We start from the raw sequence: 27,047 nt of genomic DNA on the forward strand, positions 1-27,047 counted from the left end.
GACCTCGCTTGTTTGCTGCCTGCCTTGACCTTGTACAAGCAGCGCGTGTAGCGGATTGACCAGACCACGCGGTATATTTTTTTTAAACAGTCTTTCTCAAGACTATCACGTTATATTTCAAAGAATCATCCTCATTACCATTGAATTACTATCTGTGCAAGAGACTGCTGTGAAATTATCAAGGCGTTTATAAACATCACTCTTCTGCAGCACCTTGCACAGCAGACTCCTGATGCAGGCCTGACGGCCGAAACACGACGTTGTGTCGAGTCTTCAAACCACCAATAAATCTTGTTTTGAAGAACATCTTCCAGTCTCTGGTATCCTTGGTCGCTCTTCCACTTTTTGTGTTCTGAAGAGATGAGAGCACCAAGGGCCAAGTATAGATGGAGAAAAGAAGAGGTCCTAAGACAGAGCCCTGAGGTAAACCAACTGATAGTGGGATGGAAGCAGAGGAGGAACCACCAGAACATACACTAAAAGTGTGATGGGAGAGATAAGAAAAAACCCCAGAAAGAACAGAGGCCTGAAATGCAAATGAGGACAGCTTATCAAGGAGTAATGTCAAAAGCAGCAGAAAGATCAAGAAGGATGAGGATAAACCTTTAGATCTGGTCATTGGAGACTTTAGCAAGGGCTGTTTCAGTTCAATGTAGACGGCGAAAACCAGATTGAAATGGATCAAGAATTGCTTGAGACGAGAAAGTCAAGACAATGGCAGTGAACAGCAGAATAGGAGGGAGATGGGGCAATAGTTGGAAGGGCAGGTAGGGTCCAATGAAGGGTTTTTTTGAGGAGTGGTGTAACTACAGCATGTTTGAAGGCATCAGGAACAGTTGCAGTGGAAATTGATAAATTGAGGACATGACAGATGGAAGGGGATGACAGTAGGAGAGATAGTGCTAAGTAGATGGGTGGGAATAGGATCAGAGGAACAGGTAGTCAGTTTGGAGGAGAAAAGAAAATGTGCAGTTTCCTCTTCAGTGATTTCAGAAAAGGAGGCAGGGATTGAAAGAGGGTTGACAGAATGGATTTGGGAAAGGAGGAGTGGAGGCTACTTGGTTGAGAACTCAAGGTTAATCTCGTAAACCTTATCATGAAAGTACTTAGCCATAGTCTGGGGAGAAAGTGAAAGGGGGGTTCGAGGTGAAGGCACTTTGAGGAGAGATTTTAGTGTGGCCAAGAAATGTTGAGGGTTTGAGCCAAGAGAGTTTGTCAAGTGGATGTAGTAGTCCTGTTTGGCAAGTGAAAAGGCAGACTAGAAGGAGGTCAGCAAGCATTTGTAATGTATAAAGTCAGCATGGGCACGGGATTCGGCAGATCAGGCACAGAAATGTAGGTAGCGGATTCTAGAGGTCAGCCAGGGCTGAAGTTTGGTACACCTTACAGAACGGGGAGTGAGAGGAGCAAGAATGTCCAGGAGAGAGTAGTATTATAGGAAGAGACAGCCTCATTGACAGACTTGGATAACATAGTGGTTGAAAAGAGGGATGAAACACTGGTAGAGAGAGTGCAAGATTCCTAAATATATTGGTGGAGACTGGACAGGACTGGGGGGAGAGTGTTTAAGTGTGAAAGTTATCAGATGATGGTCAGAGAGAGAAAGGACTGAGAGGTGCTGATACTGGAGAGTGAGCAATTGGTAAAGAAGACGAGAACAAGACAGTGGCCATTCTGGTGGCCATTCTAGTGAGTAGGGATACTGGAGCACAGCTGAAGATTGAAAGAGGATGTTAAAGCAAGAAATTGAGAAGCATAAGAGTCAGAGGGATCATTAATGTTGAAGTTAAAATCCCCAACAATGAGGGAAGGAGATGAGGGTTCGAGAAAGAAGGAAAGCCAGGAGTCAAAGACAGTGAGGAAAGAAGAAAGACTTATCAGGGGGTCAATAAATGACTGCTACTTGGAGAAGTAGAGGAGTAAGAAGACGGATGGAATGGACTTCAAAGGAAGAAAAGCATCACTGCTTGAGGTGGAGGAAGAGGTTGAAATCTACAAGAGGGTGAGAATAGTAGCCCAACACCACCTCTGCTGTCAACCGGGCAAGGTATAGGGGAGAAAAAGTAATCTCCATGACATAGGGCAGCAGCTGAAGCAGAGTCTTCAGGGTAGATCCAAGTCTCAGTTAGTCCAAGCAGATGGAGAGTACAAGAGATAAAGAAGTCATGGATGTAGGAAAGCTTGTTGGAGACATATGGCACGAGAGAAAGGTAGAAACAAGGGGAGAGGAGAAGAACAGAAATTAGATTGGAGACATTGCAGTGAGACCTGACCGAGTAGGGTGAGAGCTGATTTGGAGGGCCAGGATTGGGACTGATATCACAGAGAGCAGGAGAAGGAGCAAGAGAGTACGTAGAAGAGTAGGAAAGGCATGATAACAGCGACGAAGATGAGATGTACTCAGACAGAATGGAGATGGTTTAATGAAAGGAAGAAAATGTTGAAGCTTGAGAGTTGAGAAGAAGGAAGAAAATAAAAGGGTTGGTAAAGTGATGAAAGCAGAAAGTGGGCAATGTGGACCTAAGGTATATGGAGGTTTCAGATGGAGAAAGAGATTGGGAAGGGACAGTATGAAGAAGAGGAATAGTACTGGAGTCATTGGGAAGAGCAGAAAGAAAATAAACCTGTAGGAAGAAAATGTTTTGTGTGCCGTTAGGCACCTGGAGTAAAGGTCCTGAGTGGCTTGGGATGGACCTGGGAGTTGCCCCGGAGAAGGCTGTGAGGATGGGCTGCAAGTCCTCCACAAAAGCCGGAAGGCAGCTGGTGGAAGCACTCGGCACCTGGAGCGAAGGCCCTGTGTGGCACGGAGGAGTCGCCCCAGAGAAGGCTGTGAGGATATGCAGATGGGCTGCAAGCCCTCTACAGAGGCTGGAAGGCAGCTGGTGGAAGCACGCAGCACCTGGAGCAAAGGTCCTGGGTAGCTCGGTGTGGACCACAAAGTCGTCCCAGAGAAGTCTGTGAGGATATGCAGATAGACTGCAAGTCCTCCACTGGTATTGTAGCCTTGTTGTTATTTTCAAAAGTCGACGGCAGCGATCCCTATAAGCTGCCCTGCTGCCAGTACCAATGTCCCCTCTGTACTGCATGTTTCCTCTCTAACATAACTTCCTCTTTCCTCATAGGCAGACCTCAGTACAGAGGAGACGCCGGTGCTGGCGGCAGGGCAGCATATGGGGATCGCTGCTGCCGCCTTTTGAAAAAAAAAAAAAGAAGGTAGGCTCGGAGAGGGGATGATGATGAAGGAAAGGGGAAAGATGCCAAACCGCGGCCGGGGGCAGGGGGGGAAGAGTTGGCAGAGAGAGTGTGGAAAGATGTGTGACTTGGGGGGGGGGGGGGCATCCCATCCCACCCCATTCCTTCCTGAGGAGGCAGATTATGGGCCGCCCCTGATAGAGTGACCAAAAGCTGCATGTGCTGGTCCTGAACCATAATACTGCTAAGTGCTTCTGATATTTTATTCTTAATTTCTCAACTTCCTTGCTACCTCTTATATCCATTCTCTAGACTTTATTGTTTGTTGCTTTGTTAATTTTGTGCTGTGAATCTGTATTGTGGTTTACTGCTCTATCTTCTAACCTAGACCCCCCCCCCCCCCAAAAGACTAAAAAAATTTTTAAAAACCCACTTCCTTTCTGCCTAGCGCTGATAGTAGAGAGGATAGGCTTTTCAAGCTGTTTCTTTCATCATGCTAACTCTTGAATTATTCTAACTTTGGGTACTATACTGTAACAATCAATGCAAGGTTTTATTTTTCATTGTCAGTCCTAGGTAAGAAAGCAGCTTTAGTCTTATAGTTAGCTTAATTTGCATTTACATTGAAGAAACAGCTATATTTACCCGTTCACTGGGTAAATCTCTCTTATCTGCACTCTTCTCCTCCACCGCTAACTCCAGACTGCGTTCCTTTTATCTTGCTGCACCATATGCCTGGAATAGACTTCCTGAGCCGATACGTCAAGCTCCATCTCTGGCTGTCTTCAAATCTAAGCTAAAAGCCCACCTTTTTGATGCTGCTTTTAACTCCTAACCCTTATTCACTTGTTCAGAACCCTTATTTTATCATCCTCACTTTAATGTTCCCTTATCTCTTATTTGTCCTGTTTGTCCTAATTAGATTGTAAGCTCTGTCGAGCAGGGACTGTCCCTTCATGTTCAAGTGTACAGCGCTGCGTACGTCTAGTAGTGCTATAGAAATGATAAGTAGTGGGAGGTCACGTGATGACGTTGGGCTGAGTGGATGCTCGGCAACTCGGCTCCCTCTCATTTTGGATAATAACCCACGTATTAAACGATTCCTGGACCCCCGCCGGAGGCGAAAACTGGGCCGGAGTGTGGACGAACACAATGGGGTTAATCTGGGCAACCTTTAGAACTAGAACATGCTGTGTGCCGGGGCATGCTGGTGAAAACCCCCAGGCCCAGTAAAAACCGTGTGATGGCAGAGAGTCCTAAAACGGCGGCGAAGCAGAGCAGCACCTCTGTATTTACCTTACAGGGTGAGGCGATCCGGGAACTCACAAAACAGTTAACTGCAGTACGGGGCGACCGGCTCTCAAAACTACAAGCATCAGTGGATGAAATAAAAGAAAATATCGAGAGCCAGGCATCGCGGCTCCAAGTAGTGGAGGAGCACATCAGCAGGCAAGAGGACCGGGCGGAGGAGGTGGAGGTTAAGCAGCTCCTACAAATTACAGATGATTTGGAGAATCGGAGTCGCCGGAACAACATTTGGATTATTGGCCTGCAAGAGGAGATGCAGGACAAGGAGCTGCATAGGTTTTTGGAGTCTTGGCTTCCATCACAGCTGGGTGTAGCAATGCCACATGGGCCGCTGCAGGTAGAGCGGATTCACTGAGTGGGGGCTGTTTGAGCGGGAGAGAAGCGCCCTAGACCGGTACTTGCACGTGTGCTGAATTATGCTGACAAGGAAAGGCTGATGCAGGGATTCAGGGCTAAACGCCCTGTGGAATACAAGGGGGCCCGGGTCCTTCTGTTCCAGGATTACTGTGCTTGCGTGTCTGAGCAGCGAAGGCCGATGGACTAGCTCTGCAGGACACTGTTTGACAAGGGTATTCGATTTACCATGCTGTACCTGGCGAAGGTCAGAGTGACATAAGTACATAAGTAAGTACATAAGTAATGCCATACTGGGAAAAGACCAAGGGTCCATTGAGCCCAGCATCTTGTCCACGACAGCGGCCAATCCAGGCCAAGGGCACCTGGCAAGCTTCCCAAACGTACAAACATTCTATACATGTTATTCCTGGGATTTTGGATTTTTCCAAGTCCATTTAGTACCGGTTTATGGACTTGTCCTTTAGGAAACCGTCCAACCCCTTTTTAAACTCTGCTAAGCTAACCGCCTTCACCACATTTTCCGGCAATGAATTCCAGAGTTTAATTACACGTTGGGTGAAGAAACATTTTCTCTGATTTGTTTTAAATTTACTACACTGTAGTTTAATCGCATGCCCCCTAGTCCTAGTATTTTTGGAAAGCGTGAACAGACGCTTCACATCCACCTGTTCCACTCCACTCATTATTTTATATACCTCTATCATGTCTCCCCTCAGCCGTCTCTTCTCCAAGCTGAATAGCCCTAGCCTCCTTAGTCTTTCTTCATAGGGAAGTCGTCCCATCCCGCTATCATTTTAGTCACCCTTCGCTGCACCTTTTCCAATTCTACTATATCTTTCTTGAGATGCGGCGACCAGAATTGAACACAATACTCAAGGTGCGGTCGCACCATGGAGCGATACAACGGCATTATAACATCCTCACACCTGTTTTCCATACCTTTCCTAATAATACCCAACATTCTATTCGCTTTCCTAGCCGCAGCAGCACACTGAGCAGAAGGTTTCAGTGTGTTATCGACGACGACACCCAGATCCCTTTCTTGGTCCGTAACTCCTAACGTGGAACCTTGCATGACGTAGCTATAATTCGGGTTCTTTTTTCCCACATGCATCACCTTGCACTTGCTCACATTAAACATCATCTGCCATTTAGCCGCCCAGTCTCCCAGTCTCGTAAGGTCCTCTTGTAATTTTTCACAATCCTGTCGCGAGTTAACGACTTTGAATAACTTTGTGTCATCAGCAAATTTAATTACCTCACTAGTTACTCCCATCTCTAAATCATTTATAAATATATTAAAAAGCAGCGGTCCTAGCACAGACCCCTGAGGAACCCCACTAACTACCCTTCTCCATTGTGAATACTGACCATTTAACCCCACTCTCTGTTTCCTATCCTTCAACCAGTTTTTAATCCACAATAGGACATTTCCTCCTATCCCATGACCCTCCAATTTCCTCTGTAGCCTTTCATGAGGTACCTTGTCAAACGCCTTTTGAAAATCCAGATACACAATATCAACCGGCTCCCCTTTGTCCACATGTTTGTTTACTCCTTCAAAGAATTGAAGTAAATTGGTCAGGCAAGATTTCCCCACACAAAAGCCGTGTCCTCGGATGTGCTCTGTAATTTTGTTTTTAATAATAGCCTCTACCATTTTCCCCGGCACCGACGTCAGACTCACTGGTCTATAATTTCCCGGATCTCCCCTGGAGCCTTTTTTAAAAATGGGCGTTACATTGGCCACCCTCCAATCTTCCGGTACCACGCTCGATTTTAAGGATAAGTTGCATATCACTAGCAGTAGCTCCGCAAGCTCATTTTTCAGTTCTATCAGTACTCTAGGATGAATACCATCCGGTCCAGAAGATTTGCTACTCTTCACTTTGCCGAACTGCCCCATTACGTCCTCCAGGTTTACCGTGAAGTCAGTAAGTTTCTCCGACTCGTCCGCTTGAAATACCATTTCCGACACCAGTATCCCACCCAAATCTTCCTCGGTGAAGACCGAAGCAAAGAATTCATTCAGTCTCTCCGCTACGTCTTTGTCTTCCTTGATCGCCCCTTTTACCCCTCGGTCATCCAGCGGCCCAACCAATTCTTTTGCCGGCTTCCTGCTTTTAATATACCAAAAAAAAATTTTTACTATGTTTTTTTGCCTCTAATGCTATCTTTTTTTCATAATCCCTCTTGGCCTTCTTTATCTGCACCTTGCATTTGCTTTGACACTCCTTATGCTGCTTCTTGTTATTTTCAGACGGTTCCTTCTTCCATTTTCTGAAGGCGTTTCTTTTAGCCCTAATAGCTTCCTTCACCTCACTTTCAACCAGGCCGGCTGTCTTTTGGAGTTCCGTCTTTCTTTTCTAATTCGCGGAATATGTATGGCCTGGGCCTCCAGGATGGTATTTTTGAACAGCGTCCACGCCTGTTGTACAGTTTTTACTCTCTCAGTTGCCCCCCTAAGTTTTTTTTTTACCGTTCTTCTCATTTTATCATAGTCTCCTTTTTTAAAATTAAACGCTAACGTATTTGACTTTCTGTGTACAGTTACTTCAAGGTCGATATCAAAACTGATCATATTATGGTCACTGTTATCAAGCGGCCCCAGTACCATAACGTCCCTCACCAGATCATGCGCTCCACTAAGGACCAAGTCTAGAATTTTTCCTTCTCTCGTTGGCTCCTGCACCAGTTGCTCCATAAAGCTGTCCTTGATTTCATCAAGGAATTGTATCTCTGTAGCGTGTCCCGATGTTACATTTACCCAGTCTATATTTGGATAATTGAAGTCACCCATTATTATCACATTGCCCATTTTGTTCGCGTCTCTTATTTCTTTTATCATTTCTGTGTCTACCAGCTCATCCTGGCGAGGCGGACGGTAGTACACTCCTATCACCGTTTTTTTTTCCCTTTTATACATGGAATTTCAACCCACAATGATTCAAAGGTGTGATTTGTGTCCTGCTGAATTTGTAATCTATCTGAGTCAAGGCTCTCGTTAATATACAATGCTACCCCTCCACCAGTCCGGTCCACCCTATCACTACGATATACTTTGTACCCCGGTATGACAGTGTCCCACTGGTTATCCTCCTTCCACTAGGTCTCAGTAATGCCTATTATGTCCAATTTTTCGTTTAGTGCAATATATTCCAACTCTCCCATCTTATTTCTTAGACTCCTAGCATTTGCATATAGACATTTCAGAGTATGTTGTTGTTCTTATTTGCATGATGCTTAGTACCTGACACTATTGATTGGACATCTTTTGTCTGATCTTTAGTTGTATTTTAGGGCACCTGGTCTACCACGGTCTGTTGTGCAACCTCACTATCCAGAAACCCTATCTTCCCTGTTTGTGAGGTATCTTTGCAAGATACCTTTTCCCGAACCATGCGCTTTTGAGCGACTGTCGGCCTTCCCCCCATTTCTAGTTTAAAAGCTGCTCTATCTCCTTTTTAAATGCCGACGCCAGCAGCCTGGTCCCACCCTGGTTAAGGTGGAGCCCATCCTTTCGGAATAGGCTCCCCCTTCCCCAGAATGTTGCCCAGTTCCTAACAAATCTAAAACCCTCCTCCCTGCACCATCGTCTCATCCACGCATTGAGACTCTGGAGCTCTGCCTGTCTCTTGGGCCCTGCACGTGGAACAGGTAGCATTTCAGAAAATGCTACCCTAGAGGATCTGGATTTGAGCTTTCTACCTAAGAGCCTAAATTTGGCTTCCAGAACCTCTCTCTCACATTTTCCTATCTCATTGGTACCCACATGTACCAAGACAGCGGACTCATCCCCTGCACTATCTAAAATCCTATCTAGGTGATGCGTGAGGTCCGCCACCTTCGCACCAGGCAGGCAAGTCACCAGGCGATCCTCACGTCCACCAGCCACCCAGCTATCTATATGCCTAATGATCGAATCACCAACTACAACAGCTGTCCTAACCTTTCCCTCCTGGGCAGCACTTGGAGACATATCCTCAGAGCGAGAGGATAGTACATCCCCTCGTGGGCAGGTCCTGGCTACAGGAGTACTTCCTACTTCACCAGGGTGATGCTCTCCTTCTAGGAGACCTCCCTCCTCCAAGGTAGCACAAGGGCTACTAGACTGGAGGTGGGACTTCTCTACAACATCCCTGTAGGTCTCCTCTATGTACCTCTCTGTCTCCCTCAGCTCCACCAAGTCTGCTACTCTAGCCTCAAGAGAACGGACACGTTCTCTAAGAGCTAGGAGCTCTTTGCATCGGGCGCAAACATATGACATCTCACCAACTGGGAGATAATCATACATGTGACACTCAATGTAAAAGACTGGATAGCACCCCTCTCGCTGCTGGACTGCTGACTCCATCTTAGTGTTTTTGAGTTTTTCAGAAATTTAAAACTTGCTACAGTATTAAGGATATTAGCCTAATATAAAAGTGTCTTTTACTTTATATAGCATCCTTTTTTACATTTTTTACACTGAATGATATATACCACATTGGAAGATGAGCACGTGAAAGATTCCTTTATGTTGAATATTTTTCCTTTGTGAATGACTGTGGGGTCCTGTGAAATGTTTTGGCATAGCTTGTCTTCCGACAGCCACCAAACTTAAAACACAAGCTGATCAGGAGTAAACTCCCAACACAGACTGAAGGTGAAGAGAAGGGCACATTTCCCTGCAATACATCCAGCTGCAAGCTATTGCTCAGCTGCTCTCCATTTGCTTGATTGGGCAGGTTCATAACTCCTTCCCTCATCCTGGCTCTCTGGGACAGGTTTTTCCAACTCCCTTCTCTTGCCCTTCTGACCTCCTCTGGGGGCTGTTGGGGATTGAAGTCCCTGTTTCTACCATGGGACCTACTCAGGGGCTGCTGGGAATTGTAGTCGTTTCCTTTTCTCCAATCCCCCAGGGAAAAAGACTCCTTCCTTTCTCTACCCAGTGTCCCTCCCTCTCGAGCCTCCTCGCTCCTCCATGTGCCTTCATTCTCTCTCTCACCCTCATATTCCTCACAGTTTACTTCCAGTTCTGTAACAACATCTTGGCACCAAGAGTCCGTTATGTAAGACAAATGTATGTCAGCATTTGCATGGCCATTTCTCCCCCATGCCATGTCAATGGCAGGCTTAAGCTGGCATGCCTAAGTGATGGCTACTCTTATGTTCTTATGTTCTAACTACACACATAACTGGGAGGTATGCCATGGCCTTTTCATACTCCGCCAACATGTATACCCTCTTACAGTTAGGCAGTGTTACACTTAAGCACTACCTTATAGAATAATGTCTAGGCATAGGTATCTGTCAATTGATGGCATCTTTGACGTAAATGGTGCATACCTCTAGGTGTCAGCTTGTAGAATTGTCCCATAAGCTTATAACTTTAGGCCTGCTATTCATATGCCTAGATCTATGAGTGCTGAAAATCAGTGCTGACATTTCCCTGAACTGATATTTTCCCTGTTTTAAAACCATCCCTGTTGCCACCCTCTTTTATCCTCCTAAATTTAGGAGTTTACTGAAATTTTGAATACGAATTTTGGTGCTCATCCCTAATATATTTTCAGAGGCCACGTTAGCATAATTCTCAAAGTTAAGAGCATGAATGCTCATCTTATTTTTTTTAATTTTTATCATTTTCACTATTTTTATGAAATTGCTATTTTGAAAGTTTAAAGTGATCACTTGCCCCCAACACTCTGGCACCAATGACACAGCCTATTGCAGTGATCATGTGCCCCAACACTCTGGCACCAATGACACAGCCTATGACAAGATCTGCCAAAACCTTTTCTCTGTTATCCTAGAGAAGGAATTGTCTGGCTGTGCTCCTTTGGAAGTCCAGAAAATTGGCAAAGAATGGACCCAAAGGCTATTGCACATATTAACAGTGTTGCCATCATTGTAATGCTTTGATAAGGTAAGAAAGGGAGCTTTGGCAGGGTTCTCTGTTATCCTAAAGAAGGAAGTATGTGGCTGTGCTCCTTTGGAAGCCCAGAGAATTGGCAAAGAATGTACCCAAAGGCTATTGCACATTTTAACAGTGTTGTCATCATTGTAATGCTTTGACAGACAGGGTAAGAATGGGAGCTTTGGCAGGGGAAGCAGTAGATAACTGCATGGCACAAGAGATAATCTTTTATTTCATTATAGCAGGTCATTGGAAAAACCATGAGGAAGTGGACATGAATGTGGTGCGACTTTGCTTCCAAGCATGTTATCAGGATTCCAGTGGAAATACCGAGACTCTGGGTCCCATTTTGTCAGAGCCCATTTATGACAAAAGTAAGTATCACACAGGAATGTGAGGGACCTACTGTAGTCTACTGCTGGTAGGGGTGCCAGAACCAAACCACACAGCTCTGCCTGGGCACCTCCATCCTGTCTCACAGTACCCTTGGCGCTTCTAGCATCCAGACTACGCACATGTACACAGCTCTGCCTGTATATCTATGACTTTTTCATTGTTAGTTTTCTCTCTTCATCTATAGAATCTACCAATACTTCAGAGCTGAAGATTTGCCGTATGAATAAGGAGACAGGACAGTGTGGGGGAGGCGAGGAAGTTTACTTATTGTGTGATAAGGTACAGAAAGGTGAGAAGACATCAGGCAGTATATTGGAGAATGTGGTGCACCTGCTATTTGATAAGCTACATGGTGTAAGTCACAGGATACTGGGCCAGCGAGTGTCTAAATTTAAGCTCTGGTACTATCTGTTTAACAAGCATTGTTGAATAAGTGTACGACTGGTACCACACTGACATGCATAATTTTAAAGTTAGATCGGCTATTTATCAGACCTGATTTTAAAATTGTATTTATTATTTTCACCATCCGTATACCGCCTAGACCTAAGTGGTTTACAATTTTCTTTTTAGGTACTGGTGCTGTCCCCAATGGGCTCATAATCTAGTGTTATATTGTACCTGGGGCAATGGAGAGCTAAGTGACTTGCCCAGGGTCACACAGAGCTGCAGAGGAATTGAACCTGGTTCCCCAAGATCTCAATCTACTGCTGACTGTTAGGCAGCAGTGGGAGTTGAGCCAGGTTCCCCAGGTCCCCAGTCTCCTGCTCTAACCATTAGGCCATTCCAACACCTCATTTAGCGGAAGAATATCACTGCTAAAGAAAATTGCCCAACTTAAGACTAAGCAAATGCATAACTTGCTCTGTGTAGGAGGAGTGAGTGTATCTGCTGTGTGATAAGGTGCAGAATGTTGGATACAGGATACTGTGTATAAAGAGGAGGATGGAATATAGCTGTTGTTGTGTGATAACGTGCTGAACGGATTTGGACTTAGTACAATATGTATTTGGGAATGAGTGAAGCCCACCAGTTATGCATTATATGGCATTTGCAGCAGCATGTATATGGTGTTGAGAAAAAGTTTGTTAATCCTGCATGCTAGTACAATTTCACCTGTCACTAGCTACACCTAGGGAATAGTGTTTCCTAGCTGTATTCTCAAATCAACCAGGTTTTGCCCCTCCCCTGCCTCAGAGGAGTGGCTTTGAGCACACAGTCCAAAGATAGAAACAAAAGTCTTTAATAAAGGAACTGTAATAATAGTGTTCATCACAGCTTTCTCAAAATAAAGTCCAGGGCAGAATCATTGGCTTTAACAACAGCAACAAAAAAAAACTGCATAAGAGAAAGCCCAGGCTTTAAAATGCTCAGGTTCTATAAATAAGTATCTTCATTACTCATACTGGATTAAAAAGTATCATCCAAATTCATTTCTCTTCCTGGCTCTCTGTCCAGCTGCCTGGATTTCTTTTCCCCAGGTATTTAGCTCAACTAGAGGCAGCCTAGGGCTGACTGCTTATCACTGTTAGGCTGTAAAAGTCTAGATGTTTTCCTTTATATTGTGGCTTTCACTTCCACTGTACAGATTTTTAACAAGAAACAAAAATTGCTTTGACTCCCTCCCCCCAACCACCCTGCTTGCTGAGGTAAGTAAAAAAAAAAAACCAAAAAACAAATTTGAAAACACGTAAAGCTACTTACCTGTAATTAAGATTCTCTGTGGACAGAAGGATCAGTCAGCCACACACTGGTGACGTCATCCGACGAACCCGGAAATGGATAAGCTCTCCCAGAGCTCAGAGGAAAGCCTTTGAGAGAGAGACCCCATCTGAGCATGCATAGGTTGGACAATATCAGGCTTATTTTCGAAAGAGAAGGGCGCATATCTTTCGACACAAATCGGGAGATGGGCGTCCTCCCAGGGTCGCCTAAATCGGCATAATCGAAAGCCGATTTTGGACGTCCTCAACTGCTTTCTGTCGCGGGGACGACCAAAGTTCACGGGGGCGTGTCGGAAGCGCAGCGAAGGCGGGACTGGGACGTGCCTAACACATGTGTGTCCTCGACCAATAATGGAAAATAGAAGGGCGTCCCTGACCAGCACTTGGGCGACTTTACTTGGTCCTTTTTTTGTTACAACCAAGACTCAAAAAGGTGCCAGAACTCACCAGATGACCACCGGAGGGAAACGGGGATGACCTCCCCTTACTCCCCCAGTGGTCACTAACCCCCTTCCACCCTCAAAAAAAAAAAACTTTTACAAATGTGTTTTGCCAGCCTCAAATGTCATACCCAGCTCCATGACAGCAGTATGCAGGTCCCTGGAGCAGTTTTAGTGGGTACTGCAGTGCACTTCAGGCAGGCGGACCCAGGCCCATTCTCCCCCCCCCCCCCTACCTGTTACACGTGGTGGTAAATGTGAGCCCTTCAAAACCCACCAGAAACCCACTGTACCCACATGTAGGTGTCCCCCTTCATCCCTTAGGGCTATGGTAGTGGTGTACAGTTGTGGAGGGTGGGTTTGGGGGGGGGGGGGGTTGGGGGGCTTAGCACACTAGGTAAGGGAGCTATGTTCCTGGGAGCAATTTATGAAGTCCACTGCAGTGCCCCCTAGGGCGCCCGGTTGGTGTCTTGGCATGTGAGGGGGACCAGTGCACTACGAATGCTGGCTCCTCCCACGACCAAATGCCTTGGATTTGGCAGTTTCTGAGACAGGCGTCCTCGGTTTCTATTATCGCCGAAAATTGGGGTCGACCATCTCTAAGGACAACCATCTCTAAGGTCGACCTAAATTTTGTGATTTGGGCGTCTCTGACCGTATTATCGAAACGAAAGATGGCCGCCCATCTTGTTTCGATAATACGAGTTTCCCCGCCCCTTCACCGGGACGTCCTGTGAGGACGTCCTTAGCAAAACTTGGGCGCCCCGTTCGATTATGCCCCTCCACGTATACCCCTGTGCAACCCCTTCCTCCTCAGGTGTTCCCAACTAGTCCCACGGTTTCATCCGTAGGGGAGGAGGGAGGGTTTGTGTGGCTGACTGATCCTGCTATCCACGAAGAACCCTTGTTACAGGTAAGTAACCTTACTTTCTCCATGGACAAGCAGGATGAGTCAGTCACACACTGGTGACTCGCCAGCTGAGGGGGCAAGAAGGGCCAGATAGTGATTAGGTTTGAAGGGCCCCTTTGAGACCCTGCTATCCCGCTGAGGTAGGATGAGACTGCGGGGCAAGACAGTTATAAATGGTAGAGAGACCTCACGCTCAGGGATAAAGAAGGTGAGCTTTATTCAAGAGAACTGAACCATAGCCAACAAAGTTATAATGAGAACAGTGCCGATGTGGCGAAAATCAAACAGGAGCAGGGTCCAACATAACTGAAAATAATTGCATAACTGACTGACTTTCTAGAAACAAACTGGTTGTCTCTCTGCATACAATAGGGCATTGTGAACTAATGTCTGTCTCTCTGGCAAACAAAACAGTATGGCAAGTCATACAGTAAGGCGCATAGATGTACAAGGCAAATGCAAGGTAAATAGAGTCACATCGTACAGTGTGGTCAGTCTGGGCTGGGCAACGTGAAAATTGAGAATGTCAGCAGGATCTGTGCCCCTGCTGTCCAGTGACAGAGTTTCAGGATTGGGCCTTGACGTGCTCTGAGTCAGAGTCCCCTGGAGTGGTTGCTGCCTGAAGGACGGTTAAGCCGAACTGTTTCACGGTCGTGAAAAGGTGGTCTAGGCAGTAGTGTCTCATAAAGATGTGTATGGAGGACCAGGTTGCAGCTCTGCAGATGTTCTTTACTGGGGTCGAGTGCAGGTTGACCAGTGTGGTGGCTATGACCTACAGTTGGTGAGCTGAGGCCTTGTTGGGGAGGGTTAGGCCTTCTTCTGCATAACAGAAGGAATTGCAGTCAGATATCCAGGTGGATAGAGTACATTTTCCGACCGGGGAGCCAGGTCTGTTGGAGTCAAAGGAGACAAAGAGCTGAGAGGCTTTCCTCCAGCTCTGCATGTGGTGGAGGTAGAGGCGCAGGGCACAAGTACAGTCCAAGGTGTGAAGTAACTGTACTTTCTGGTTGGAGTGCGGCCCTGGGTGGAAGGAGGGGAACACAATGGTTTGATAAAGGGGAAACCACTTTGGGCAGGAATTTTGGGTGTGTTCTGAGGAGTGCATGTCGTGGTGGATCTTTGTGTACTGTGGGTAGGTCACAAGAGTCTGGAGTTTGCTGATGCGCCTAGTTAATGTTATGGCAATGAGGAAGATAGTCTTCCAGGTGAGGAACTTGACGTCCGTGGTTTCCAGCAGTTCAAAAGGGTGAAGCATGAGGCGTCTGAGGACGATGTTAAGGTCCCAAGCTGGTGGTGGATGCTGGACTGGTGGGTGAAGGTTATGCCAGTTTTTTCATGAACCTGATCACTAGATGATGGGAGGACAGTGGTTTGCCATCCAGTCTGTCATGGAAGGCGGATATATCTCTGATGTGAACCTTGATTGAAGCTGTCTTGAAGCCTGCTTGTGATAGGCAAAGTAGGTACTATAGGACAGTTGGGAAAAATGGTTTATCTGCGCAGTGGAACACCAGGTCTGGAATCTTTTCCACTTGAGTGCATAGGATTTTCTGGTAGATGGTTGCCTGGTCGCTAGTAAGACCTCTGTGACTTCTGGGGACATGTGTGGGGGGGGGGGGGCTAGGATCAGCCTTTCAACATCTACGTTGACAGGGCAAGGGTCCTTAGGTTGGGGTACAGTGTGGTCCCTTGGTCCTGGGTGATGAGGTTAGGGTGGTTCGGTAGACAGATCGGTGGTGGTGTTGCTAGACGTTGTAGGAAGAGAAATCACATTTGTGTGGGCCAATATGGCACAATGAGGATGATAGTGGCTTTGTCCTGGATGATTTTTAGCAGTGTTTTGTGAATGAGTGGCGTGGGGGGATTATGCTCAGTTATCCCCAGTGGGTTGCAAAGGCGTCGTGGCTCCATCTGAGTTATGAAAGCCGTTTGGAGCAGAATTGTGTGCACTTTGCGTTGTCTTCACTGGCAAAGAGGTCTACCAGCAGTGTGCCCCATTGGTGCAATAGATGCTCTCGTGACTTCAGGATGAAGGGACCATTCATGAGGGTCTAATTTTAGGCTGAGGTTGTCCGCAAGTGTGTTGTGAAGTCCCGGCAGGTAGGTTGCTTGTAAGAGGCATCGCTTGGAGAGAGCGAACATCCAGATCCTGCATGTCTATCTGCAGAGGGGAAGGGAGCCTGTGCCACCTTATTTGTTGACGTAGAACATGGCGACCTTGTTGTCCATTTGTATCAGAATGTTTTTGTTGGAGATCCAGGGAGCAAAGGCTTGTAGACCGTTTCCAATTGCTCTGAACTCCAGGAGGTTGATGTGATGGTTGGTCTCGGAGGTGGTCTGGTTCTTAGGTGGAGGAGATGGGCTCCCCACGTGAGCTTAGAGGAGTCGGTGGTGACTGTGAGCTGCTGTTGGGGAGGCTAGAGGGGTTTCCCCTTGTAGATATTGCGGTGATTTTGCCACCACCTAAGGGAGTCGCAGGTGGACTGGTTGATGGTGACCTTCTGGGACAGGGGCTGGCTGTGCTGGTTCCATCTTCTGCAAAGGAACAACTGGATTCTCTGAGGACAAGCAGGCTTCCAATTCTCACAAGTGTGTAGACGATCCACGTCGCCTGGGATTAGGAACGTTAGCCAGCATAGAAAAAATTTTGAGAGCCTTCTGAGGCGTGAGCTGCATCCCACCGCACATGCGCGGAACTCCTTCCCATCCTCAGCACATCCGCTTCACTTCAGGTTCTTTCTTTCTGGGGGAGGAAGCAGCTGCACTCTTCATTGCTCCTCACATGCCCGGGAAGAGCCTTAACCGCGTTTTCAGTGCTTTTTTTCTTGTTTTTTCTTTCATTATAGTTTTTAAAAAATCCTCTTATTTTCCTAGTTTTTTGGCCCGCGTTTAAGTTTTCTTTACTTTTTCATCGCAGGCCCCCATTTAGGCCTGCTCAGATGGCTCTCTTCTTTTTTTGTGCCTTTTTCCATTTTTCAGACACAATCGCGGAGCCAATTTCCCTTCCATGTCATCGAAGACTCCCAGTGGCTTCAAGCATTGCTTTCGGTGCAACCGGACTATCTCGGGTACTGATACACATTCTTGGTGTATTCAGTTCCTTGGGCCCGACCATAACCCGGCAAATTGTGTCCTTTGTTTTCGTATGAAGAAAAGGACGCAAATTTCCCGAAAGACTCGAGAATAACTTTTTGGAGTTCGGTCTGGTTCTTCAGCATCGACATTGAGTTTGGCGATGTTGGCGTCGACATCAAAGGAAGCATTGGTGTCGGGAGTTGAGGTAGGGGTGGCTGCTGTGAGACCCCGAGACACTGGGAGCAGTGAGGCATCGAATGGGTCTCCACCTGCTTCGAGGCCTCCTGCTATGCAGGGCCCCCGGGATCGACCATCGTTGGACCTGATACCGAGGCAACACGAGGATTCGACGTCGTCCTCATCGGCACCGAGGAGTTTGGATGAAGGCCAAGAAGCAACGACACTGATCTCATTCGACACACGGTGCTGGGAGCTCCAGGGCGCTGAGAGACTCGACACCCGATAAGCGTCGGCGCCTAGAGGACCGCTTCCCCTCTATCCAAGAGTTACTGATGCATCTTTTTCCCAGTAGCCGAGATCCTGCTCCCGCACCCTAGATGGTTTGGTAACCTGACCCCACACTGGCCCCTCAGCTTTTACCGATGGCGGCTCTCGACGAGTGTATCTGGGCCTTGCTGCCAGAGCTCTTGGAGGGATTGATGCAGCACTGTGCATCGGCATCGAGGGGTGCCAGTGCCTGCCATGCCTTCCGCTGTGACCCTGCCTGGCTCTCAGCCTGCGGTGTGGCCTGTGGTACCAGCGCCACTTGTGACTCTGGTATCAATTGCCACCCAGGCCGGTTCTCCTTCAACGTCGGTGGAGGAAGCTTTGCCGGAGCCGAGGTGGGAGCCGACTCCTCGACACCGCTTCCAAGGACATGGGTCCTCTATGTCGAGGTGGGCCCGGTCTCGAACATCCTTGAGGGAAGTGCTATCCGACACTGGTGGAGCGCTTGTGGAAATCGGAAGAGGATCCTAGTTACTTTTCCTTCGATGAGTCCTATGGGATCCCTTTTGAGCCTTCCCCTCCACCTGAGAGGAGACTGTCTCCACCTGAGTCTCTCCTTCATCTCCTTTGTACAGGAAATGGCGGAGGCCATTCCATTCCCCGTAGAAGTGGAGGATGAGCCCAGGGCCAAGATGCTCGAGGTCCTGGACTACACCTCTTCACCTAATGAGGCAGTGACGGCTCCTCTCCACGACATATTAAAGGCGATCCTCGTATGGAACTGGGCGTTCCCTCTGTCCCTGTGGTCCCCAAGAAGATTGATACCCAATAACAGATCAACAGGGAACCTGGGTTGGTGAGGTCTCAGTTACCCCACAACTCCATGGTGGTGAATACCACTCTCAAGAAAGCCAGGATTACTAGGGACTATGCCTAGGCTCCCCCAGGTAGAGAAGCTAGAACCCTGGACTCTTTTAGGAGAAAGATGTATCAGGCTGCTATGCTCATCGCTTATATTCAGTCTTACCAGCTCTTCATGAGCATCTACCTGTGGAACTCGGTGAGGCAGCTGTCTGACTTGGTTGATGTGCTCCCTCCAGAGGATTTTGTCAGTTGGTCAAGCAGCAGAAGGCATGTCACAAGTTCTTGGCCAGGGGCACTTACTGCACTTTTGACATGGCATCCAGAATCTCTGCCCAGAGTATAGCAATGCGCAGACTCTCCTAGCTGCGTGTTTCTGACCTGGACCATTTGGTCCAGCAGAGAATGACGGATGCCCCTTGCTGGGGGGATAATCTTTTTGGAGAGAAGGTCGAAGAGGCCACTGACCACATCAAAAAGCACACTGAGGCTAAGTATTTTCTCTCCCTACTGTAGGCATAGGTACCCTCCTGTGGCTCGCCAGCCTGTTCAGACCTGTTCAGCCTGTTCAGGCTCAGCCCCAGCGCGCTCATTCCCGTCAACAGCGTGCTCCCAAGGCCCCTGCTACTCCCCAGCAAAAGCAAGGGACGAGCTTTTGACTGGCTACAGCAGAGCATAGCCGCAGTCAAAGTGTCTGTCCAAGACAACTTGCTGGTTGGAGGGAGGTTAAAATTTTTTCACCAAAGGTGGCCTCTTATAACCTCCGACTGGTGGGTTCTTCAAATAGTCCAGTTAGGATACACCCTCAATTTGTTATCCAAACCTCCAAATTGCCCACCAAGAGCTCATTCATTCAGCTCTCAGCACAAGCAGGTACTTGCAGAGGAACTCTTTGCCCTTCTAAAGGCCCAAGAGGTCGAACCTATTTCTCCAGGGGAAGAAGGGCTGGGATTCTATTCCAGGTACTTTCTTGTACAGAAAAGGACAAGGGGGATGCGTCCCATCCTAGACCTGAGGTCCCTGAATAAATTTCTAGTCCAAGAAAAGTTCAGGATGGTTTCCCTGGGTACCCTTGTTCGCATGATTCAGGAAAATGATTGGCTATGCTCTCTGGACTTAAAGTATGCATATACTCATATCCCGAAACTTCCAGCTCACAGGAAGTATCTTTGATTTCGGCTGGGAACACATCACTTTCAGTACCGCATATTGCCCTTTGGCATTGCGTCAGCTCCCAGGGTTTTTACAGAATGTATAGCGGTAGTGACCTGATTCTCTGTTAGAGGGGCAGCCTTCTATACCAGTTTTTCTTGAGAAATCCATCTTTTTTACAGATTAACTGGCTGTGCTGCAGCTCTGTCTGTACATTTTAGACTTAGCAGCTCTGTCTCTGAATCTCCCCCACAAATTCAAACTTAGTGGGTGTGACCTGATTCTCTGTTAGAGGGGCAGCCTTCTATACCAGTTTTTCTTGAGAAATCCATCTTTTTTACAGATTAACTGGCTGTGCTGCAGCTCTGTCTGTACATTTTAGACTTAGATCCCTCCCACCCACCCCTCTACCCACCCACCCCTAGGGTGATAGTTCTTATATACCCTCCCAAGCAACCTAATCTGCCTGCAGATAACTGCTCTGTCTCTGTGTTCAGGCTCTTCACCTCCTTTCCTCCCACATTTTTCAAACATAGTGGGTGTGACTTGTTCTTACTGGGCAGTGCCTACCTGCCTGCTGCCTACCATTCCAGTTTTAAGCCTCTAATCCAGCTCTGCCGTTCTATCTATCGCTTAACACCTCAGTCACTACATATATACCCATAACACCTCAGTTACTACTTATGGCCCCTTTACACATTCTCTTCCTTGCCCTGTCCCTTCCTAATCTTTTTCCCCTCCCCCTACCGCTGTCTACCACTGGAACTCACTGCCCACCCATGTCCTCTCCCATCTTGCTCACTACTGCAATACCCTACTCACCCCCGTCCCTCACCACCTCACCATCTCTCCTGTCCCCCTCCTCCTTCCTAGCTCTCAACCTTCAACACTTCCTTCCTGCCATTAACCCATCCCCATTCTTCCTAAGCGCATCCCGTCTTCGTCGCCTTCGTCGCCCTACCTCCCCCACCCTCCTCCGCACTCTCTTGCTCCTCCTCCTGCTATCCGCAGGAGACATCAATCCCAATCCAGGTCCCCCACACCTGTCTTCGTCCTATCCATGCAAACGTTTCCGGGATGTCTCCAATCTCATATCTATTCCCCTCCTCCCCCCCTCTTCCCTCCCCTTCTCATGTGCACTGTGGAATGCCCACTCGGTCTGCAACAAACTTCCCTTCACCCACGATCTCTTCATCTCTCATTCCCTTCACCTGCTTGCCCTAACTGAAACCTGGCTCTCCCCTGACGACTCTGCCTCAGTTGCGGCTCTATGCCATGGAGGCTATCTCTTCTCCCATACTCCCCGCCTAGTTGGCCGTGGAGGAGGCGTCGGGTTACTACTCTCGCCCTCCTGTAGCTTCCAACCCCTCCTCCTACCACAGTCTCACTGCTTCTCATCCTTTGAAGTCCACTCCATCCGTCTATTCTACCCGTTGCCACTCAGAGTGGCAGTCATTTACCGCCCCCCTGATAAATCCCTCCCTTCCTTCCTCACCGACTTCGATGCCTGGCTTTCTGTTTTTCTTGAACCCTCATCTCCATCCCTCATTCTCGGAGACTTCAACATACACGTTGATGACCTGTCCAACTCTCACGCTTCTCAGTTCCTCACTCTAACATCATCCTTCAACCTCCAGCTTTGTTCCACCACCCCTACTCACCGTGATGGCCATTGCCTTGACCTCGTCCTCTCCTCTTCCGGCTCACCCTCCAATTTCCACACCTCAGCTCTTCCTGTCTCTGATCATCACCTGATCACCTTCACACTTCTTCACTCTCCCCCTCAGCCCCGCCCAACATTAACCACTACTTCCAGGAATCTCCAGATTATTGACCCTCCCACCTTATCATCTAGTATTTCTAATCTCCTCCCCTCCATCATGTCCTCCGAGTCTGTTGACGAGGCTGTCTCCGCTTACAATGCCACTCTCTCCTCTGCTCTGGACACCCTTGCACCATCCACCTCCCGTCCCACAAGGCGTACTAATCCCCAGCCCTGGCTGACCCCTTGCATCCGTTACCTTCGCTCCTGCGCCCGATCTGCTGAACGCCTCTGGAGGAAATCTCGCACCCATTCAGATTTCTTTCACTACAAATTCATGCTATCCTCCTTCCAGTCCTCACTATTCCTTGCCAAACAGGACTATTACACCCAATTGACTAATTCTCTCAGCTCTAACCCTCGTCGTCTCTTCGCCACCCTTAACTCCCTCCTCAAAGTGCCCTCCGCTCCCACCCCCCCGTCACTCTCTCCTCAATCACTGGCTGACTACTTCCGCGACAAGGTGCAAAAGATCAACCTTGAGTTCACTACCAAGCCACCTCCTCCTCTTCACCCTTCAACCCTCTCCCTCAACCAACCAACCCAGACCTCTTTCTCCTCCTTTCCTGATATCTCCGAGGAGGAAACCGCCCGCCTTCTTTCCTCCTCAAAATGCACCACTTGTTCCTCTGATCCCATCCCCACCAACTTACTTAACACCATCTCTCCTACTATCACCCCCTCCATCTGTCATATCCTCAACCTCTCTCTCTCCACTGCAACTGTCCCCGACACCTTCAAGCATGCTGTAGTCACGCCACTCCTCAAAAAAACCATCACTAGACCCTACCTGTCCCTCCAACTACCGCCCCATCTCCCTCCTACCCTTCCTCTCCAAGACACTTGAGCGCGCAGTCCACAGCCGCTGCCTTGATTTTCTCTCCTCTCATGCCATCCTTGATCCGCTTCAATCCGGTTTTCGCCCTCTTCACTCGACAGAAACAGCACTTTCTAAAGTCTGTAATGACCTGTTCCTTGCCAAATCCAGAGGCCACTACTCCATCCTCATCCTCCTGGATCTATCCGCTGCTTTTGACACTGTCAATCATGACTTACTTCTTGCCACACTGTCCTCATTTGGGTTCCAGGGCTCTGTCCTCTCCTGGTTCTCCTCCTATCTCTCCCACCGCACCTTCAAAGTTCACTCTCATGGATCTTCCTCCACCCCCATCCCCTTATCTGTTGGTGTTCCCCAGGGATCGGTCCTTGGACCCCTTCTCTTCTCAATCTACACCTCTTCCCTGGGCTCCCTGATCTCATCTCATGGTTTCCAGTATCATCTCTATGCTGATGACACCCAACTGTATCTCTCCACACCAGACATCACCGCGGAGACCCAGGCAAAGGTATCGGCCTGCTTATCCGACATTGCTGCCTGGATGTCCAACCGCCACCTGAAACTGAACATGTCCAAGACCGAGCTTATCGTCTTTCCACCAAAACCCACTTCTCCTCTTCCTCCACTTTCTATCTCAGTTGATAACACCCTCATCCTCCCCGTCTCATCTGCCCGCAACCTCGGAGTCATCTTTGACTCCTCTCTTTCCTTCTCTGCGCATATCCAGCAGATAGCCAAGACCTGTCGCTTCTTCCTCTTTAACATCAGCAAAATTCGCCCTTTCCTCTCTGAACACACCACCCGAACTCTCGTCCACGCTCTCATTACCTCTCGCCTGGACTACTGCAACTTACTCCTCACCGGCCTCCCACTTAGCCATCTATCCCCCCTTCAGTCTGTTCAGAACTCTGCTGCACGTCTCATATTCCGCCAGAACCGATATACTCATATCACCCCTCTCCTCAGGTCACTTCACTGGCTTCCGATCAGATACCGCATTCAATTCAAGCTTCTCCTTCTTACCTACAAATGCACTCAGTCTGCTGCCCCTCACTACCTCTCTACCCTCATCTCCCCTTACGTTCCCGCCCGTAACCTCCGTTCACAGGATAAATCCCTCCTCTCAGTACCCTTCTCCACCACCGCCAACTCCAGGCTCCGCTCATTCTGCCTCGCCTCACCCTATGCTTGGAACAACCTTCCTGAACCCTTACGCCAAGCCCCCTCCCTGCCCATCTTCAAGTCTTTGCTTAAAGCCCACCTCTTCAATGCTGCGTTCGGCACCTAACCCTTACCGTTCAGTGAATCCAGACTGCCCCAATTTGACTGCCCCGATCGGACCGACCGTTCACTTGTCTATTAGATTGTAAGCTCTTTGAGCAGGGACTGTCTCTCTTTGTTAAATTGTACAGCGCTGCGTAACCCTAGTAGCGCTCTAGAAATGTTAAGTAGTAGTAGTAGTAGTCGTAGCATCGCTATGCAAGCTGGGAGTGCGTGTGTTTCCTTATCTCGATGATTGACTGGTGAAGAGCACCTCGGAAGACAGTGCTCAGGAGTCAGGTGCTGGACCTACTAGGGTTTGTAATAAACTACCCCAAGTCCTATCTCCTTCCAGTTCAACAATTGGAGTTTATAGGAGGCTTGCTCAATACGAAGAATGTCCGAGCCTTTCTCCCAGAGGCGCATGCAAACAACCTTCTTTCCCTTGCGTCCAAGGTTTGGGTATTGCAGCAGGTCACAGCTCAGCAGATGTTGAGATTGTTGGGCCACATGGCTTCCACAGTATACGTTACACACATATTAAGTGTTCAATCAAAGTACTACTACTACTACTACTATTTAGCATTTCTATAGTGCTACAAGGCATACGCAGCGCTGCAGAAACATAGAAGAAAGACAGTCCCTGCTCAAAGAGCTTACAATCTAATAGACAAGAAATAAAGTAAGCAAATCAAATCAATTATTCTGTACAGGAAGGAGGAGGGTAGGTGGAGGCAGGTGGTTACGAGTCAAAAGCAATGTTAAAGAGGTGGGTTTTCAGTCTAGATTTAAAGGTGGCCAAGGAAGGGGCAAGACATAGGGGCTCAGGAAGTTTATTCCAGGCGTAGGGTGCAGCGAGACAGAAGGCGCAAAGTCTGGAGTTGGCAGTAGTGGAGAAGGGAACAGATAAGAAGGATTTATCCATGGAGCGGAGAGCACGGGAAGGGGTGTAGGGAAGGACGAGTGTGGAGAAATACTGGGGAGCAGCAGAGTGAGTACATTTATAGGTTAGTAGAAGAAGTTTGAACAGGATGCGAAAACGGATAGGGAGCCAGTGAAGCGACTTGAGGAGAGGGGTAGTATGAGTAAAGCGACCCTGGCGGAAGACGAGACGGGCAGCAGAGTTTTGAACCGATTGGAGAGGGGAGAGGTGACTAAGTGGGAGGCCAGCAAGAAGCAGATTGCAGTAGTCTAAACGAGAGGTGACAAGGGTGTGGATGAGGGTTTTGGTAGAGTGCTCGGAAAGAAAGGGGCGGATTTTACGGATGTTGTAAAGAAAGAAACGACAGGTCTTGGCGGTCTGCTGGATGTGAGCAGAGAAGGAGAGAGAAGAGTCAAAGATGACCCCAAGGTTTCGAGCCGAGGAGACAGGGAGAATGAGAGAGCCATCAACAGAAATAGAAAACGGGGGGAGTGGGGAGGTGGGTTTGGGGGGGAAAATGAGAAGTTCGGTTTTGGTCATGTTTAATTTCAGGTGGCATTGAGACATCCAGATAGCAATGTCAGACAAGCACGCTGAAACTTTGGTTTGGATGCAAGGTGAGATATCAGGGGTAGAAAGGTAGATTTGGGAGTCATCAGCATAGAGATGGTTGGAAAAGCCATGGGATGAGATTAATGAACCAAGGGAAGAAGTGTAGATAGAAAAGAGGAGGGGACCAAGAACAGAACCCTGAGGTACGCCGACAGGCAGAGGGATAGAAGTAGAAGAGGATCCACCAGAGTGAACACTAAAGGTGCAGAGGGAGAGGTAGGAAGAGAACCAGGAAAGGACAGAGCCCTGGAATCCAAGTGAGGACAGGATATCAAGGAGTATGCTGTGATCGACAGTGTCAATAGCAGCGGAAAGATCAAGAAGAATGAGGATGGAATAGAGACCTCTGGATTTAGCCAGTAATAGGTCATTGGAGACTTTAGTAAGAGCAGTTTCGGTTGAGTGGAGAGGGCGAAAACCAGATTGTAGTGGGTCAAGAATAGCATGTGAGGAGAGAAAATCAAGGCAGCGGCGGTGAACAGCACGCTCAAGTAATTTGGAGAGAAAAGGGAGGAGGGAGATGGGTCGGTAATTAGAGGGACAAGTAGGGTCGAGTGAAGGCTTCTTAAGGAGAGGTGTGACCACAGCATGTTTAAAGGCAGTAGGGGCAGTTGCAGTGGAAAGTGAGAGGTTGAGAATGTGACAGATAAAAGGAATAAGAGCAGGTGAGATGGCATTAAGAAGGTGGGTGGGAATGGGATCAGAGGAACAGGTGGTACATTTTGAGGAAGAAAGGAGAAGTGTAGTTTCCTCTATAGTAACTTCAGGAAAGGAGGAAAAAGAATGAGGGGAAGGAGAGAGAGGTGAACGGACTAGTGGAGGGAGAGGTGGCGAGGTGGAGAATTCAAGGTTTATCTTTTGAACCTTGTCGTGAAAGAATTCAGCAAGGGTCTGAGGAGATAATGAAGGGGGAGTTGGGGGAGGGGGCACCTTGAGGAGAGAGTTTAATGTGGTGAAGAGAAGTCGAGGGTTAGAGCCAAGAGAGTTGGTAAGTTGGATATAATAATCCTGTTTGGCGCGTAAAAGAGCAGATTGGAAGGAGGTCAGCATGAACTTAGTGTAGGAAATCAGCAAGGGCCCGAGATTTCCGCCAGAGGCGTTCGGCGGAGCGGGTACAGGAATGTAGGTAGCGGTTATTAGAAGTCAGCCAAGGTTGGGGTTTTGTGCGCCTTATAGGGCGGGTCATCAAAGGTGCAAGAGTGTCTAAGGCAGAGGATAGAGTATTGTTATAACAAGAAACAGCCTCGTTGACAGACGTGGATGGTGCCACAGTAGAGAGGAGGTTTGAAACATGGGAGGATAGAGATGAAGGGTCAATATCGTGAAGATTCCTAGATAAATTAGATATAATAGGACGGGACTGGGAGGGAGGAGATTTAAGTGTGACAGTTATAAGATGGTGATCAGAGAGGGGAAGATCAGAGGCAAGGAAACTAGAGGATGAACAGTTGGAGGAGAAGATGAGATCAAGACAGTGACCATTTTGATGAGTGGGGGAGGTGGAGCATAGTTGGAGATTAAAGGAGGATGTTAAAGCGAGTAACTTGGAAATATAAGAGTTGGAAGGATCATTAGCAGGAATATTAAAGTCACCAAGGATGAGAGAGGGGGAGGAAGGATCATGGAAGAAGGCAAGCCAGGCATCAAAGTCACTGAGAAAGGATGAAAGGGACTTATCAGGGGGACGATAAATGACCGCTATTCGAAGAGGCAGAGGAGAGAAAAGGCGGATAGAGTGGACTTCAAAGGAGGGAAAACAGTGAGATTGAGGTGGAAGAAGGGGTTGAAATCTGGAGGAGGGAGAGAGAAGTAGTCCAACACCGCCCCCGCGA

General features: G+C 48.0%; 1 protein-coding gene across 5 annotated transcripts in view; it reads left to right on the plus strand.

Annotated features, from left to right (window-relative positions):
* RELB (RELB proto-oncogene, NF-kB subunit) overlaps positions 1 to 27,047 on the plus strand; it is a 321,053-nt gene that overhangs the window by 208,258 nt on the left and 85,748 nt on the right. For 4 of the 5 annotated variants that reach the window (XR_003943711.1, XM_030217493.1, XM_030217497.1 and 1 more), the window contains 2 exons: positions 10,999 to 11,130; positions 11,337 to 11,441. Coding sequence is in view for 4 of the 5 variants with exons in the window: in XM_030217493.1 (XP_030073353.1) it covers positions 10,999 to 11,130; positions 11,337 to 11,441 (237 nt within the window). In the remaining variant the exon portion in view is untranslated. The remainder of the gene's footprint in view (positions 1 to 10,998; positions 11,131 to 11,336; positions 11,442 to 27,047) is intronic. The other variant, XM_030217495.1, reaches the window with a different exon arrangement.

The sequence above is a fragment of the Microcaecilia unicolor genome, chromosome 11 (assembly GCF_901765095.1).
Source record: "Microcaecilia unicolor chromosome 11, aMicUni1.1, whole genome shotgun sequence".
Classification (NCBI taxonomy): domain Eukaryota; kingdom Metazoa; phylum Chordata; class Amphibia; order Gymnophiona; family Siphonopidae; genus Microcaecilia; species Microcaecilia unicolor.